This window comes from Heptranchias perlo, chromosome 3, assembly GCF_035084215.1.
Source record: "Heptranchias perlo isolate sHepPer1 chromosome 3, sHepPer1.hap1, whole genome shotgun sequence".
Taxonomy (NCBI): domain Eukaryota; kingdom Metazoa; phylum Chordata; class Chondrichthyes; order Hexanchiformes; family Hexanchidae; genus Heptranchias; species Heptranchias perlo.
In genome coordinates this window covers 23,787,555-23,804,188 of record NC_090327.1, presented here as the reverse complement: position 1 = coordinate 23,804,188, position 16,634 = coordinate 23,787,555, and the positions used below count along the sequence as shown (strand labels likewise).

General features: G+C 44.7%; 1 protein-coding gene across 1 annotated transcript in view; it reads left to right on the top strand.

Moving 5' to 3' along the window:
* tsnare1 (T-SNARE Domain Containing 1) overlaps nucleotides 1-16,634 on the top strand; it is a 619,881-nt gene that overhangs the window by 195,384 nt on the left and 407,863 nt on the right. The window contains exon 3 of the mRNA XM_067978551.1: nucleotides 11,678-11,755. Within this exon, the coding sequence (XP_067834652.1) occupies nucleotides 11,678-11,755 (78 nt within the window). The remainder of the gene's footprint in view (nucleotides 1-11,677; nucleotides 11,756-16,634) is intronic.

Here is a 16,634-nt window from a genome sequence, read left to right as displayed (position 1 = left end):
GTCCCGCTCTTCGCCCCCCCCCGAAGTCCCGCTCTTCGCCCCCCCCGAAGTCCCGCTCTTCGCCCTCCCCCGAAGTCCCGCTCTTCGCCCCCCCCCGAAGTCCCGCTCTTCGCCCCCCCCGAAGTCCCGCTCTTCGCCCTCCCCCGAAGTCCCGCTCTTCGCCCTCCCCCGAAGTCCCGCTCTTCGCCCTCCCCCGAAGTCCCGCTCTTCGCCCTCTCCCGAAGTCCCGCTCTTCGCCCTCCCCCGAAGTCCCGCTCTTCGCCCCCCCCCGAAGTCCCGCTCTTCGCCCTCCCCCGAAGTCCCGCTCTTCGCCCTCCCCCGAAGTCCCGCTCTTCGCCCTCCCCCGAAGTCCCGCTCTTCGCCCCCCCCCGAAGTCCCGCTCTTCGCCCCCCCCCGAAGTCCCGCTCTTCGCCCCCCCCCGAAGTCCCGCTCTTCGCCCCCCCCCGAAGTCCCGCTCTTCGCCCCCCCCCGAAGTCCCGCTCTTCGCCCCCCCCCGAAGTCCCGCTCTTCGCCCTCCCCCGAAGTCCCGCTCTTCGCCCTCCCCCGAAGTCCCGCTCTTCGCCCTCCCCCGAAGTCCCGCTCTTCGCCCTCCCCCGAAGTCCCGCTCTTCGCCCTCCCCCGAAGTCCCGCTCTTCGCCCTCCCCCGAAGTCCCGCTCTTCGCCCTCCCCCGAAGTCCCGCTCTTCGCCCTCCCCCGAAGTCCCGCTCTTCGCCCTCCCCCGAAGTCCCGCTCTTCGCCCCCCCCCGAAGTCCCGCTCTTCGCCCCCCCCCCACCGAAGTCCCGCTCTTCGCCCTCCCCCGAAGTCCCGCTCTTCGCCCTCCCCCGAAGTCCCGCTCTTCGCCCTCCCCCGAAGTCCCGCTCTTCGCCCTCCCCCGAAGTCCCGCTCTTCGGCCCCCCCCACCAAAGTCCCGCTCTTCGCCCCCCCCCCCCACCAAAGTCCCGCTCTTCCCCCCCCCACCGAAGTCCCGCTCTTCGCCCCTTACCCCCCGGTCTATCAGTTCAGCGCCGGATGACGTCTTGCCCTCTTTCTCCGCCGCCCCCCCTTTGCAGCTCCTGACGCTGGCTGCCGGGCGCGAAACCCGGAGAGGATGTTAATCGTTATCAATCAACATGCGATTGCGTCGGAAATGGTCAGTTTTGTTCATGCGGGGTTGCCATGCGCAACTTCACCTACTGCCAACCCGCCACCATTGTAAAATCGAGCCCTTAGTCTCCGTTTAGGGTACATGTACAGATCTAGTGACCAAAACCTGAGAGGTTACAGAGGAGAGAAACGGGGATTATTCTGAGTATTCAGAAATTGGGGAGCAAGGTAAGAAAGTGGGAAGTTGGTGTTATCCTATGAAGAATGCGGTGGGCTTGTTGGGCCTAATGATTTTCCTCCTTCCACAAATATGATGTTCCAAAGGTTCCATTTGGAATTTCATATTGTCATAATGCACTTTGCAGTAGGTACGTTGGAGAGAATGAAGAATTTCACCAACTTAATCAGTGTCCACTTATCAGAGTCCCTGATGTACCACACCTGTATTTTGGCAGCTAGTCCCAGAAATGGAACAGCTGGGGGATCAATTATAGCTGTTTAATGGCCTGATTTGGAATGTCAGATGCTGTAATGTTTATCTAATTGACATAACTGTTTGCTAAATAGTATCAAAATGCATTTAATTATAAAATTACACCAAGATACACCCGAATGTACAGCAGCTGGCTTACTAATGTCATGCCTCAGGGAGGAGAGAGCATCATGACACAGAAGAGTTGGTGATCAGAGGAAGCGTGCATGTAGCACGTAAGGGAATGAGCAGAAACTTTTAACGTGAAATTTATTTGGAGGGAGTTCAGTCTTTAATTTCTTTCTGAATTTTTTTGTTGGTGCCCCAGGCCATGTACCACCTCTAATCAAGAAGGTGGGTGGCTTGTTCCCGGCTCCCAAATTGCCACCAAAATCACTCAGAGCCTACCATTCGGAGGCACACAAAGGTTGCCCAGGGGAGCCCTCTCCCTCTAATTCTCTGTCCTTCCCTCTGGATAGACTCATGGGCCTCAATATTAACCTCCCCATGATGAGCAGAAGAGGGTGGGGGGTGGTTAAGAGCTAGATACGGGAAATGAGTCCCCAACACACTGCGCCCGCCGCCTTTTTTACGGCGGCAGATATTGGGGCGTCCAAGTGTCCGGCCATGGAGAGGAGGGACACTCCATTAACATATTTAAATCAGACTCCCACAGTGCAATTGTGAGCCCGATTTAAAATTGACTGTTGCTGCATGGGTTTCCCAGGGGTCGGGAAACCCGGCAGTGAAAGGGAGATGGGAGCCGCTGCCTCCACAATGTAGGTGCCTGTTTCAGCACTCCTTATGGGCTGGGAGGAGCAGGAGTGCTCCCTCCAGGCCCCTCAATGAAGCCTTCGGCCTCCCCCGCCCCTAGCCCCAAAAGCTGACCTCCACCCAGCCTCGATTGCCGACTTCCCCGCAGCTCTCCCGATTGCGGGCCTCTGCCCCCTCCCAATTGCCAGGTACCATCCCCAAGGGTCCCTGGCTGCAGCCTCCTGCCGCTGGTGTTCCCACCGGCTAGACTGTCCATTTGGCCAGCTGCCGGGTGGGAGATGGACCTACAAAATGTTGATGAGGTCCTACCGTTAAAATCGGCAGGACCTTTGCATCCCCAGTCTTGCCGGGTTCTTCGGCCTCCTCCACACCTCCCCGCCTCCCCGTAAATATCGGGGCCATAGCCTCTGCCTAGTTCATCCCCACTGCACACAGCGATGGTTATGAATTCAGCAGAATGGGAGTTTGAACCATCTGCCCAGTATATCACTGTATAGCCCATGTTGGAATATTTGCTTTTTGAGTCTGAGAACACTTTTTGAAAAGAACGATGAAGCGTTCGCCTTAACTGCGCAGATGGAAAGATAGCATACATTTTTCTTTGAAGGCAGCCAACAGCTCTTATCATTTCCATGCAGCATGACATATTGATTTTGGCATCACTTGTTCCATGATCTGCTTTTACTGATGTAATTTTACTTGGAGGAGGGGTGCTTTCACTAGTTTTTCATTACTATAGTCAAAGAAATAAAAGGAAGGAAAGAATGAAGCAAATATTGAGAAAGAAGAAAGGAAAATAAAAAGGAAAAAAATCTATTCTGGACTTAAAGTTTAAGGGAGAAATTACAGTTTAAAACTGGAGAAAATGTGACATGCGATATGATCATTTGGCCCATCAAACTCTTTGAATCCACACACCATGTACAATTTACTATATAATGAACTATACCAAACTCACTCATTTTCATAAAGGAGACAATCTGCCACTAGAGTTCCAATGACAATACATTCTTAGAAAGGGAAGAGATTAAGGATATTACGGGAAGATGGAATAGGTTGAGAACTAAAAGTTGTCGGTCTAACAATCGATTCCTGAAACGAAAATGTCTTTGTTCTTACAGATGTTCTTCTCTGGTGAAATAGGTAGGTGGCAGATGAAATTTATTGCAGAGAAGTGCGAAGTGATGCATTTTGGTCAGAAGAATGAGGAGGGGCAATATAAACTAAATGGAACAATTTTAAAGGGGGTGCAGGAACAGAGAATATGTGGGGGTTCACATACACAAATCTTTGAAGGTGGCAGGACAAGTTGAGAAGACTGTTAAAAAGCAATGCGGGATCCTTGGCTTTATAAATAGAGGTATAAAAGCAAGGAAGTTATGCTAAACCTTTATAAATCACTGGTTAGGCCTCAGCTGGAGTATTGTGTCCAATTCTGGGCACCACACTTTAGCAAGGATGTCAAGGCCTTGGAGGGGATGCAGAGGAGATTTAAATGATAAAGGACTTCAGTTGTGCAGTGAGAGTAGAGAAGCTGGGATTGTTCTCCTTAGAGCAGAGAAGGTTAGGGGGAGATTTATTAGAGGTGCTCAAAATTATGAACGGTTTTGATAGAGTAAGTAAGGAGAAACTGTTTCTCGGGGCAGAAGGGTCAGTAACCAGAGGACACAGATTTAAGGCAATTGGCAAAAGAACTAGGGGCGATATGAGGAAAAAATGTTTTACGCAGTGAGTTGTAATGACCTGGAATGCACTGCCTGAAAGGATAGTGGAAGCAGATTCAATAATAACTTTCAAAAGGAAATTGGATATATTATTGAAAAGGAAGCATTTTCAGGGTTATGGGGAAACAGCAGTGGAGTGGGATTAATTGGATAGCTCAAAAGAGCCAACACAGGCAGGATGGGCTAAATGGCCTCCTTCTATGATTGATGAACCCCCAAAAAATCGCAATTAAACTTTGAACTGCCAAAGATTGTATGTTGATCTGACTGAATGCACTGTATAAATAGTGGATTCTACAGAAGCATGAAGATCTGTGAAGGTTAATTCAAATCTCTTCAATTTTATTATTATCCTTCAATGCTTATTACATGTAGAAAACGAGGAAGAATAAAGTTTGGAAAAAAGGGAAACTCATTGTTCCAGACAAAAATTCAGTACTTAAGTATTGGCTTTGGCCAAGTATTGAGCGCATTCATTGTCTGTTTGTATGTCTGGAGTCTCCCGTAGCAAACTGGTGTCATTTTTCTCTGTTTTCTCTTCAGAGGAGTTGCTAATCAGTTTTGAGATTGAACTTGATATTAGCGTAGAGGCAGAGAAGTTTAGTATATAACTGTTTCCTTATTTTCTAATGAGTATACAGGACACCCGATGGATGCTCAGTTCATTTTTGTGCTCCTTGATCTAATGGCTCACACAAGCGGGCACAGAATATTCTTCACTGTTGATAGCAGTTTTTGCAGTAGGCCAGACATTGCCTTTGGCCAGGAGCAATACTGAGTTTTCCTTAAATGCTATGACACCTCATCTTTATTGTGATATATAACATGTCTCTGCATATATGACAGCACAATCATGAGGGGAGCTGCAAATACACTGGTACCTATTCTTGGAGCATGGATGTCAGTTGTGTGATGTTTGACTTAAAACCCTCCCCATAGACAACAGTCAAGTCTGTTCTAGTCACATTTGGCTCTATTGAGGGAGCAGCACATTCTGAGTACTAGTGTATCCAAAACCCCTTTTGAGCAGGTCTGAGACTGAGGCAAAGGAGTATCTCCACCCTGAAAAGTTGTATAGAAAACTTTGGGTGGTCGATGTAAGCTTCCAGTTTGGAGCTAGTATATGTGATATCAACATTATAATAGTGAGATTTGGCTCTCATGGATTTTTTTCTCTCTCCCAATATAGTGACTGCTCACACATCACATTATGAATTTCCACTTCCAAGCAGTGATAGCACGAACATGCTTACTATAACTATAAGGGATCATTCAGTGAAAAAAAAAATTCTTCTGCATCCATGCAGATTTGATGACATGGAGTTTCCTCCAATGGCCCGATCCAGAAGTTTGACCCGATAATGCGCCCAAAGCCACACCAATTTTGCTGATGTCCAAATATCCTCTCAATCTCATTAGAATACGCCCAAACTTAAAATGGATGTAAATCAGCATAAACATTTGAGGCCCAGGGAAAATACCGAACCCACACCATATATTTCTTCTAGTATGAAAATTAAGTTTCCACTCATTTGACCATCATTCTTGCACATTAGGAACTGCAATCGGGGAAGTGTTTTCAATTTTTAATGTGACTTACACTTATGCCACAAAAATGCATTCAAAGAAACAGAAAATACAGAGCAGGTAAATTAAAAAAAAACACACAAGAAATTGAAACAAAATAACAGAAGGATGACTTTCTCTTCTGCTGCGCCTGAAAATTTGGTTGCAATGTAAAGAGACCCTCCAAGCAAGTGCAGGATGCTCATATTTGAGAGTTGGGGGCGTGGCCAGTTTTGTGGGTGGAGATTCATGTGGGCGGAGGGTTTGATTGACGGCTGTAAACAAACGCGGAGACTTGGACTTATTGTAGTTATGCACGCTAACTCACTTATGCTCAAAATTCTGCGACCTTTTAAGCCACGTAATTGGATTGTGCCCAAATTATGTGTGTCTCTGGGCACAAATGTGTAGGAATCGCCAGACCGATGAATTTAATGCTGAGTTGTGGGCAATTTTGTGCTATGGACCAACAGCCACCGGTAAGAACTGGGCTAAAATAATTAAACTCATAGCACTAAAGCCCTTAAAGTCACAGAGAGTGAAGATTTTCATCCCAGCATTCTGGCTGGCATTGTAACTCATGCCCAGATGTGAAAGGACAGTATGCTAACCATCGTACCACCCAGTCTCCATCAATTTGTTTTCTTTCTGAGAGAGAAATGCTTTCATTAGAGAATATTTGAGATTTAAAAAACAATTCTAGAAGTATGGTGAGTTGTGTGATAACTGTAGTTTGTTTCATTGAATCTATTAATGTTTATACCAGTGATCTGTAGAAACTTGGCCAAAAGGCATAGCTACATTGCATTCCAATCAATTGTTAATCACTCAAAAATGCTTTCTTAACAGTTTTGTTGGGACCTGATGCGCTCTCTCAAGTGTTTGCATGGTGGATAGGGCATTTTTTAGCATGATTGAACAGTAAGGCAAGAAAAAGCTTTTACATTTAAACACACATTTTATAGCCCGAGTCATTGTCACTTATTTGCTTTATCTCCCTTTGATTTAGAGGTCTTTGCATTCTTCCAGCTCAGACTGGACATATCCCATTCTGATTACTACTGACGTAAGCAAAAAGCCATCATATGTGCACTTTATTTTACCTTGATCATTTTCTTTTCCTGAGAGCAAAAATACACCAGACATACCAAGATAGGTAAGCTGTTGTGGCATGTTATGGAATGTAGTAGAGATAGAGTAGCCAGGCAAAGCAAAATTGCTTGTATGAATTAGGACTCTCTCATTCTCCTAACTCAGGATTGAAATCTCATGCCAGCATGTGCCAGTAAATGCCAACATTTTTCTTGCTACTTCTTTCTAAAGCTATGAGTGAAGTGTAAGAAAGAAAAATAGAGAAGAGGAAGGAGAGGAAAGAACATATTAACATTTAGCAAAGCATTCCATGCTCCAACAGCTTTGGTGTAGAGAAATTCTCCTAACCTCTCTCCTCATTGTTTGTGGTAATTTTAAATTGAGAACCTCTTCATCACTGACTCCCCAACCAGAGGAAATAGCCTCTCTCTGTTCACTATCAAAACCCTTCATAATTTTCAAAACCCTTCATAATTTTCAAAACCTCTATTAAATCTCCTCTTGCACTTCTCTGCTCCAGTGGAAATAGTCCAAGTATCTCAAATCTCTCTTCATAACTATTTCCTATCTCTGGCATCATCTAGGTGAATCTACACTGTATGCTCCCAGTGGTTTTAATGTTATGATTCTGTATCCTGCCACCCATATGGGCAGGCATCTGAAGGGGCATTGAGGACGGCATCATAAAGGTGGATTCTATCCACGCCACTTGCGCTGAGTCCTGGATCTGAATGCCCACTGATCGACGGGTGGGCAGACTTGATGGTGTCAAGTAGAATCTGCAGACCCTGAGAAATGGTGCCCCAAAGATCTCAGAAGCTGGGTTCCATCATTTTCTTCAAATGGCCCCCAATGAAGGCCAATGATCAAAGCATCCAGTTTAGATGCACTGACTGGGCTGCACGTCTCTCTATTGGGGGAATGGATTACCAGAATGGTGTTCTTGTTGCCACCACTAGCTCCAGGTAGTACTGCATTGTTTAAAATTCTTCTTGAATATTGGCACTGGGGATGGCATTGGACTCTGCCGTGACCACTGCCATCTATCTCAGGTCCTCTGAGGGGGTCTTCAGTGCCTTCTAGGAACATAGGATCAGGAGTAGGCCATTCAGCTCCTCAAGCCTGTTTCGCCATTCAGTGAGATCATGGTTGATCTGTATCCCAACTCCATTTACTCCTCTTGGCTCCATTTCTCTTAATACCCTTGGCTAGAAAAAAATATATTAATCTCAGATTTAAAAATATTAATTGCGATAGCATCTACTGCTTTTTGTGGGAGAGAGTTCCACACTTCTACGACCTTTTGTGTGAAGAAGTGTTTCCTGAATTGGCCTGGCTCTGATTTTAAGGTGATGTACCCTTGTCCGAGACTCCACCACCAATGGAAACCGTTTCTTTCTCTACCCGATCAATTTCTTTCAAAATCCTAAAAATCTTAATCAAATCCCCCCTTAACCCTCCATATTCCAGGGAATACAATTCTAGTTTATCTAATCTATCCTCATAATTTAACCCTTGGAGCCCTGGTAACATTCCAGTGAATCTGCGCTGCACTCCTTCTAAGATGTGGTGCCCAGAACTGTACCCAGAACTGCAGATGTGGTCTAACTTGGGCTTTGTGTAGCTGTAGCAAAACTTCCCCTTTAAGTTCTAGCCCTCTAGTTATAAAGGCTAACATTCCATTAGACTCTTTGATTATTTTTTGAACCTGACTACTACATTTTAGTGATCTGTGTACATGAACCCCTAAATCTCTGTGGACTTTCACTGTTCCTAGCTTTTCACCATTTACAAAATACTCAGATCTATCCTTTTTTGGTCAAAAATTGATGACCTCACACTTAACTGCGTTGAAATCCATCTGCCACAATTTTGCCCACTCACTTAATCTATCAGTCTCTTTGTAATTTTATGTTCTCGTCGACATTACTTACTGTGTCACCAATCTTTGTGTCAACGGCAAACTTGGATATATGGCTCTCTATTGTGTTATCTAAGCCATTAATAAATATAGTGAATAGTTGAGGCCCCCACCACCGATCCTTGTGGGATACCACTAGACACTTCCTTCCAATTCGACAACATACACATTATCCCTACTCTCTGCCTCCTGTCACCTAACCAATCTCCTACCCAGGTCAATAATTTGCCTTCAATTCCATCAGCTTTAATTTTAGCTAACAGTCTCTTCTGTGGAATCTTTTAAAATGTCTTCTGGAAGCCAATATAAACTATACCTAAAGACATCCCCCTGTCTACTACTTTAGTTACTTCCTCAAAAAATTCAATTAGGTTTGTTGGACATGACATATCCTTTACAAATCCACATAGGCTCTCTCTAATCAGAAAAAGCAGGACAAATCCAATTCGGCCAATTACCGCCCCATCAGTCTACTCTCAATCATCAGCAAAGTGATGGAAGGTGTCATCGACAGTGCTATCAAGCGGCACTTACTCACCAATAACCTGCCGACCGATGCTCAGTTTGGGTTCCGCCAGGACCACTCGGCACCAGACCTCATTACAGCCTTGGTGCAAACATGGACAAAAGAGCTGAATTCCAGAGGTGAGGTGAGAGTGACTGCCCTTGACATCAAGACTGCATTTGACCGAGTGTGGCAACAAGGAGCCCTAGTAAAAGTCAGTAGGAATCAGGGGAAAACTCTCCAGTGGTTGGAGTCATACCTAGCACAAAGGAAGATGGTAGTGGTTGTTGGAGGCCAATCAGCTCAGCCCCAGGACATTGCTGCAGGAGTTCCTCAGGGCAGGGTCCTTGGCCCAACCATGTTCAACTGCTTCATCAATGACCTTCACTCCATCATAAGGTCAGCAATGGGGATGTTCGCTGATGATTGCAGTGTTCAGTTCCATTCGCAACCCCTCAGATAATGAAGCACTCTGTGCCCGCATGCAGCAAGACCTGGACAACATCCACACTTGGGCTGATAAGTGGCAAGTAACATTCATGCCAGACAAGTGCCAGGCAATGACCATCTCCAACAAGACAGAGTCTAACCACCTCCCCTTGACATTCAACGGCATTACCGAACCTCCCACCATCAACATCCTGGAGGTCACCATTGACCAGATACTTAACTGGACCAGCCATATAAACACTGTGGCTACAAGAGCAGGTCAGAGGCTGGGTATTTTGCGGCGAGTGACTCACCTCCTGACTCCCCAAAGCCTTTCCATCATCTACAAGGCGTGTGGAGTGTGATGGAATAGTCTCCACTTGCCTGGATGAGTGCAGCTCCAATAACACTCAAGAAGCTCGACACCATCCAGGACAAAGCAGCCTGCTTGATTGGCACCCCATCCACTACCCTAAACATTCACTCCCTCCACCACTGGCGCAGTGTGTACCATTGACAGGATGCACTGCAGCAACTCGCCAAGGCTTCTTCGATAGCACCTCCCAAACCTGCGACCTCTACCACCTAGAAGGACAAGGACAGCAGGCGCATCGGAACAACACCACCTGCACGTTCCCCTCCAAGTCACACACCATCCCGACTTGGAAATATATCGCCATTCCTTTGTCGTAGCTGGATCAAAATCCTGGAACTCCCTACCTAACAGCACTGTGGGAGAAACTTCACCACACGGACTGCAGTGGTTCAAGAAGGCAGCTCATCACCACATTCTCAAGGGCAATTAGGGTTGGGCAATAAATGCTGGCCTTGCCAGTGACGCCCACATCCCATGAACGAATAAAAAAAAATCAGCTTAAATTTCTCTCAGTGCTCAGTCACCCTGTCCTTAATTTAAGACTCCAATAACTTCCCCACAACAGATGTTAGATCTAAAGCCTAACTTTGACCTCTGCATGAGTTTTCTGCCCTCCCCAACGTATCTGAGGTGCTGACAGCTTGCATGCCTCTACATATTTAATTAGCTGACCACGCAATTTATGGTGGGGTCAGCGCCATTAGCACATGGAGAAGTCCGTCTCCAGCTCAGTTCCACCGACACTACGATGCCATTAGAAATTCAGATCCTAAGCATTACTGGAATATCTAGTATTAGTAATTCCAGCAGCTTTATCTGTCGCAATTTTTTTATTTAAAAAAATTGGTTCAATGTGATACCGCATTAGCTGTTGAGAGCCCTAGTACCAAAATCTGAATTCTGCATGTTGCAATATTAATATTGCTAATTTTTATTGACCTATTATTGTAGGTCAATCATAGTTACCATTTCATAGAATCATAGGTTATAGCTTGGAAGGAGGCCATTCGGCCCAGTGTGTTCATGCCGGCTTGATGCAAGAGCAATCCAGCTAGTCCCACTGCTCCTCCCTATCCCTGCAAATTTTTTCCTTTCAAGTACTTATCCAGTTCCCCTTTTGAAAGCCGTGATTGAATCTGCCTCCACCACCCCCTCTGGCAGTGCATTCCATATTCTAACCACTTGCTGTGTAAAAAAAAGTTTTTCCTCATATCACCTTTGGCTCTTTTGCCAGTCACCTTAAATCCATGTCCTCTGGTTCTTGACCCCTCCGCCATGGGAACAGTTTCTCTCTCTCTATTCTGCCTAGACCCTTCAAGATTTTGAATACCTCTATCAAATCTCCTCTCAACCTTCTCTGTTCCACGGAGAACAACCCCAGCTTCTCCAGTCTATCCACATAACTAAAGAACAAATGCATGATTTTTCAAAAATGATTGTTAGGGTAAGATGTGAGCACAAATAATTGAAGGTTTAATTAGGTTAATTGCGTCAAAACTTTTTTAACAGGCTGTCAATATAAGTTTTTGTTGGTGATATTGTACGAACATTTAATGCACTCCAAGTTCCTCTCTGCTATTTTATTGGAGGCAACCATTTAAAACAAATGCTTCCATTTAAATATCAAAGAATCAGAGGAATTTGATTTGAGTATGCTAAGTGGGATAAAATCGCAGACAGTCGTCCATTGCGTTTATCATGTAGTAAATTTTGTTTTTGTTCTATCCCCAACAGCATCACAGGTTGATCCCAATGAAATTCAAGAGGTGTTTCAGGAACTTATCGCAAACATCTTCCGTATTAACACAAATGGTGAGTTTCCATTTTGTGCTTATTTGTGTTACTTGATTATGTGATGGTTGTGTTGGTCTAGTCTAATGATTGTAAACAATTTTACAACACCAAGTTATAGTCCAGCAATTTTATTTTAAATTCACAAGCTTTCGGAGATTTTCTCCTTCCTCAGGCATAGTCTAATGATGGCATTGATTGGAAAAACGGGCGACCGGCAGTTGAAAGTCTGTTGAGGACCTTGTGAATCAACTTCAGGCAGGCTTTTAAAATTGGGTGCCCAGCACTCCCACCCACAAACCAGGCAAATTAGAGTCCTACGCCTGTTGTAGGACTCTGATTGCAACTTTCAAAGAGAAATGGGCAGAGCATGCACAACACAAGCCAGTCCCGTTTCTCCAGCTGTTGAGAGGAATTAAAGTGCGCACTGGAAGCCTCTCCAAAAAGGTAAGATTTTTTGGGGGTAGGAGGAGCAGGGGTGACCTTCCAGGCCCCATAAAAATCTTTTGTCTCACTGCTCGCCAGTTTTTATGCCCCCTCCTCTGGCATCTGCTTCCTCCCCTCTCACAAAAGGCTGCTACAGCGGCTGATTTTCCACCACGGGGAAACAAGCGAGCTGTAGCTCGACACCCGTTTGGCATCCACAGCTTGCTAACCAAATGTTAATGAGGCCTGAATTTTAAAGTGGATCAGGCCTCCCGACTGCGGCGTTGGATGGGCACCGCGGTCACATCACTGATATCGTGCCTGTTCAGCACCGGACGTTTCTGCCATTATTTCTCAAATTTTCTCATCATTCCTTCTATTTTCAAACTCGTTGCTGTCCTTGCACTATTGGTTTTGGCCCTTCACCTCAGTTTCTCAATTTAAAAGGAACATTACCTCTCGTCATCAAGTGTATCAACTGCACTAATTTCCGTTTCCAGTTTTTATTGTGCGTAGAACAGCTGAACCAGTAAATAGATGTGAATATTGAAGCAAATTACTATATTAGTGTCAACCAGTGCCTCGTGCTTGGACCTCAAGTAAGACCACGCTGGCTTTGGTTAAACCAACCATTCTGTCTCCCAGTTTGATTGTAAATTATTTTTGGTGCCATTGGTGGGAGTACAGTGGTGAATGTGACATGAATGTTCCAGAACATACAGGAAATGTTTTTGATGGACTCATCTGTCTCTAAAGGGATATATTACAAATATCAATATTCCAGTCTGTACCAAAAATATTATTTTTAGTTTGTGTTTTTAACTTAGTTTCAAATGTTTTACAGCAATTTATTCCAGGCATGTGGGATTAAAAGATGACACTTTATATTCAGTTTTTAAAATCATTTTAGAATTCAGTCTGTGTGGAACTGTCACAAAACGAGATGCCGTCTCTTTCGAAAAACTATCACAAAATGGCTGAACAGATATTTACTTATTTCAGGGTCATACATATTTGGGAGGAATGCAGAGCTGAATTAATACTATTGCATTTGGGGCTTCCACCACTTTTATAGCACTTCCCATACAATTTCTTTTGAATTTCTGACAAAAGCACAGTATCCGCTATGGAGGGGAGGTAATTACTTCTGGTACTGTAGTTTTATGACGTGATGTGGGGGAGGTGATGCATCACTGTAGACTGGCAATGTTTAAATTGGTTGGATGCCACTATAAATTGCCATGTACCTTAGGTGTTCCTTTGCTTCCATGGGTCTCTGGGCTATGCAGTGGGTGGTGGATTAAATCAGCACTGTTTTTACTGCTTTTTAGAATCTAAGGCAAATGCAATTGCAAAAAGAAGCTATGGTGGCCAGAATAAAATGAAGCCATTAAACTAGCTGTTTGAGAAGATTAAAAATTGAGTAAGATTGAAAATGTTCTTGGCATATAATGGACCAGCACCTAACTATTAAAAGTGCCATGAAATCGGGTCAGTCAGCTTCTGAAAGAGAATGATAGGTGTATTCCACTTGAAATATTAACTTCTAATTCTCTTTCCATTCTGAACAAGCAACAAGGAATATAACATTACCCTGTTCTTATTTACAGATATTGACTGAAATTTGTATCCATTTTTGTTTCAGATTTCCAGCATTTGTAGTTTTTGTCCTTTTCAGCTCTCTAGACTTGCTTTGCATTTAAAGCATTTTATGCTTTTGTGTTTTTCTTTTAATCTTCAAAACTATGTTAATCTTCTTAACACATTACTACAGTAGCATCTGATTTCTGCCACTGTATAAATGCACTGGCAGCCTCTAGTGACAGATCAAGTGAAGTACTAAGTTATTCTGTTCCTCCTGTTTTATGTTAGGTTTAATCTCAAAAAAGGCAGGTTTGGGAATTGAGTCTAATGGAATTCCCAATTCCCATTTTTCAGAATTAGCACTTTAATAATCATAAATGAGAGGCTCAGAAAGGCCTCATAGTGTAGGACATCACCCAGTAAAGAAAGCAATGTCAATCAAGCAGTAATGGTTCGGTGATGCCAAACTTATTGGGGGTGTGGGAGGAGCAATTTTCAACTGCTGGTTACGTGTTTTTCACCTCAGAAATGGGCAAACGACAGGAAAATCTGGTGGAGACTTTGGACACTCATTTGTCTGTGTGATTCAATTTTCAGGCAGGCCTTTAAATAGCCGCCCAACACTCCCGCCCAACACAGGCAGGCTGCTATTTAAATATGCAAATTGAGGTCCTTCCAAATTTTTCCAGGTGTTGAATGGCCTAACTAGCAGTCCTTAAAGGGATTATTGGAGGCCCCTCAGAAAAGGGTTATTTCAGATGTTTGTGGGGCCAGGAGCAGCCTCCGCCACCCCCCCCCCCCCCCGCCCCCCCCCCCGCCCCCCCCCCCTGCCCCCCCCCCCCCCCTGCCCCCCCCCCCCCCAACAGATCCGACCTATCCACAAAGTCAGCCGATTTTGCGCTGTGTCAAACCGGCGAGCTGCAGCGGAATGCCCGTTCGTGGCCACAGCTCGCTGGTAAAGTTTAAACGAGGCCCAAACCTGAAAGTGGTTTGAGGCTTTCCGACTGTGGCTTTGACCAATACACAACAGGTGCACCATTGATAGCGCTCCTGTTTTGGGCACAACTTGACAATCTCCCCCATAGATTGGAAAAAAGAAAATGAAGATAGTAAGGAGTTCTTTAATTTTGAGGGCTTGGGAAAAATGAGCAGAGAACAGTGCAATGAGTATTGATTTCAATACGGTGAGGATGCAAGGAGGAAAAGCATGCATCATTGTATGTTTTGACACTTAAGAAGAAGAAGACAAGAAAGCAGCAGCATATCCATTTAAAATGTGTAAATAATACACTTTCTTGCCTACCCGCTTGCATTCTCTTCCACTTTCTGGCATGGGTTAAGGTATCTCTGGGGGTGAGCGACCACTGCACAATTAAATTCGATTGTGATATGGGATTCAGAAATTCCCAAGATGAGGAGCTAGGTATCTAACTTTAACAGGGCGAGCTTCAAAAAAATAAGTAAACTTGGTTGAGAAGTTCATTGTGGGAGACTCTTCAACAGTGCTCCAGTAGAGGAAAAGTGGAGCACCTTTAAAGGAATGATGATGAGCACACAGGATAAATACATACTGAGAATCAGCAAGTTCAGACTAAGCAAATGTGGATCTAAATGGAAAGTTATATATACAGTTTTGGTGTCCATACTTAAGAAAAGACATACTTGCTCTCGAGGCAGTACAAAGAAGGTTCACTCGGTTAATCCCGGGGATGAGGGGGTGGACATATGAGGAGAGGTTGAGTAGATTGGGACTCTACTCATTGGAGTTAAGAAAAATGAGAGGCGATCTTATTGAAACATATAAGATTGTGAAGGGGCTTGATCGGGTGGATGCGGTGAGGATGTTCCCAAGGATGGGTGAAACTAGAACTAAGGGGCATAATCTTAGAATAAGGGGCTGCTCTTTCAAAACTGAGATGAGGAGAAACTTCTTCACTCAGAGGGTAGTAGGTCTGTGGAATTTGCTGCCCCGGGAAGCTGTGGAAGCTACATCATTAAATAAATTTAAAACAGAAATAGACAGTTTCCTAGAAGTAAAGGGAATTAGGGGTTACGGGGAGCGGGCAGGAAATTGGACATGAAGCTGAGTTTGGATCGGTCAAGGCCCTGTGGGTGGCGGAGCGGGCCCAGGGGCTGAGTGGCCGGGTCCTGCTCCTACTTCTTGTGTTCTTTAGATTTGAGGTTAGGATCAGATCAGCCATGATTTTATTGAATGGCGGAGCAGGCTCGAGGGGCCGATTGGCCTACTCCTGTTCCTATTTCTTATGTTCTTATATAAATCAAAAAGTGAGATAAAGAGGAAAAAGGGAGAAAAGGGGAAGGGATTCACTGGGATCAATAAAAGAATATGTAGAAACATGCAAAAGTAGGCCATTCAGCCCCTCACGCCAGTTTATCCATTCAGTTAGATCATGGCTGATCTATATCTTATCTCCATTTACCCACTTTGTTCCGTAATTCTTAATACCGTTGCCTAACAAAAATCTATATATATCAGTTTTGAAATTTTCAATGACCTAAACTTAACAGTTTTTTGGGTGAGTTTTCCAGATTTCCACTACCCTTTGTGTGAAGAAATGCTTCCTGACATCATTGTAGTTAAGGAGGAGGGGTGTGAAATATTGGATGGGATAAATGTAGTGAGATAGGAAATATTAAGAGGTTCAGCATCCTTGAAAGTAGATAAATCACCAGGCCCGGATGAAATGTATCCCAGGCTGTTAAGAAAAGCAAGGGAGGAAATAGCGGAGTCTCTGATCATCATTTTCCAATCCTCTCTGGTCACAGGCATGCTGGAGGACTCCTAACATTGTACTATTGTTCAAAAAGGGAGAAAGGGATAGACCGAGTAATTACAGGCCAGTCAGCCTAACCTCAGTGATGGGCAAAT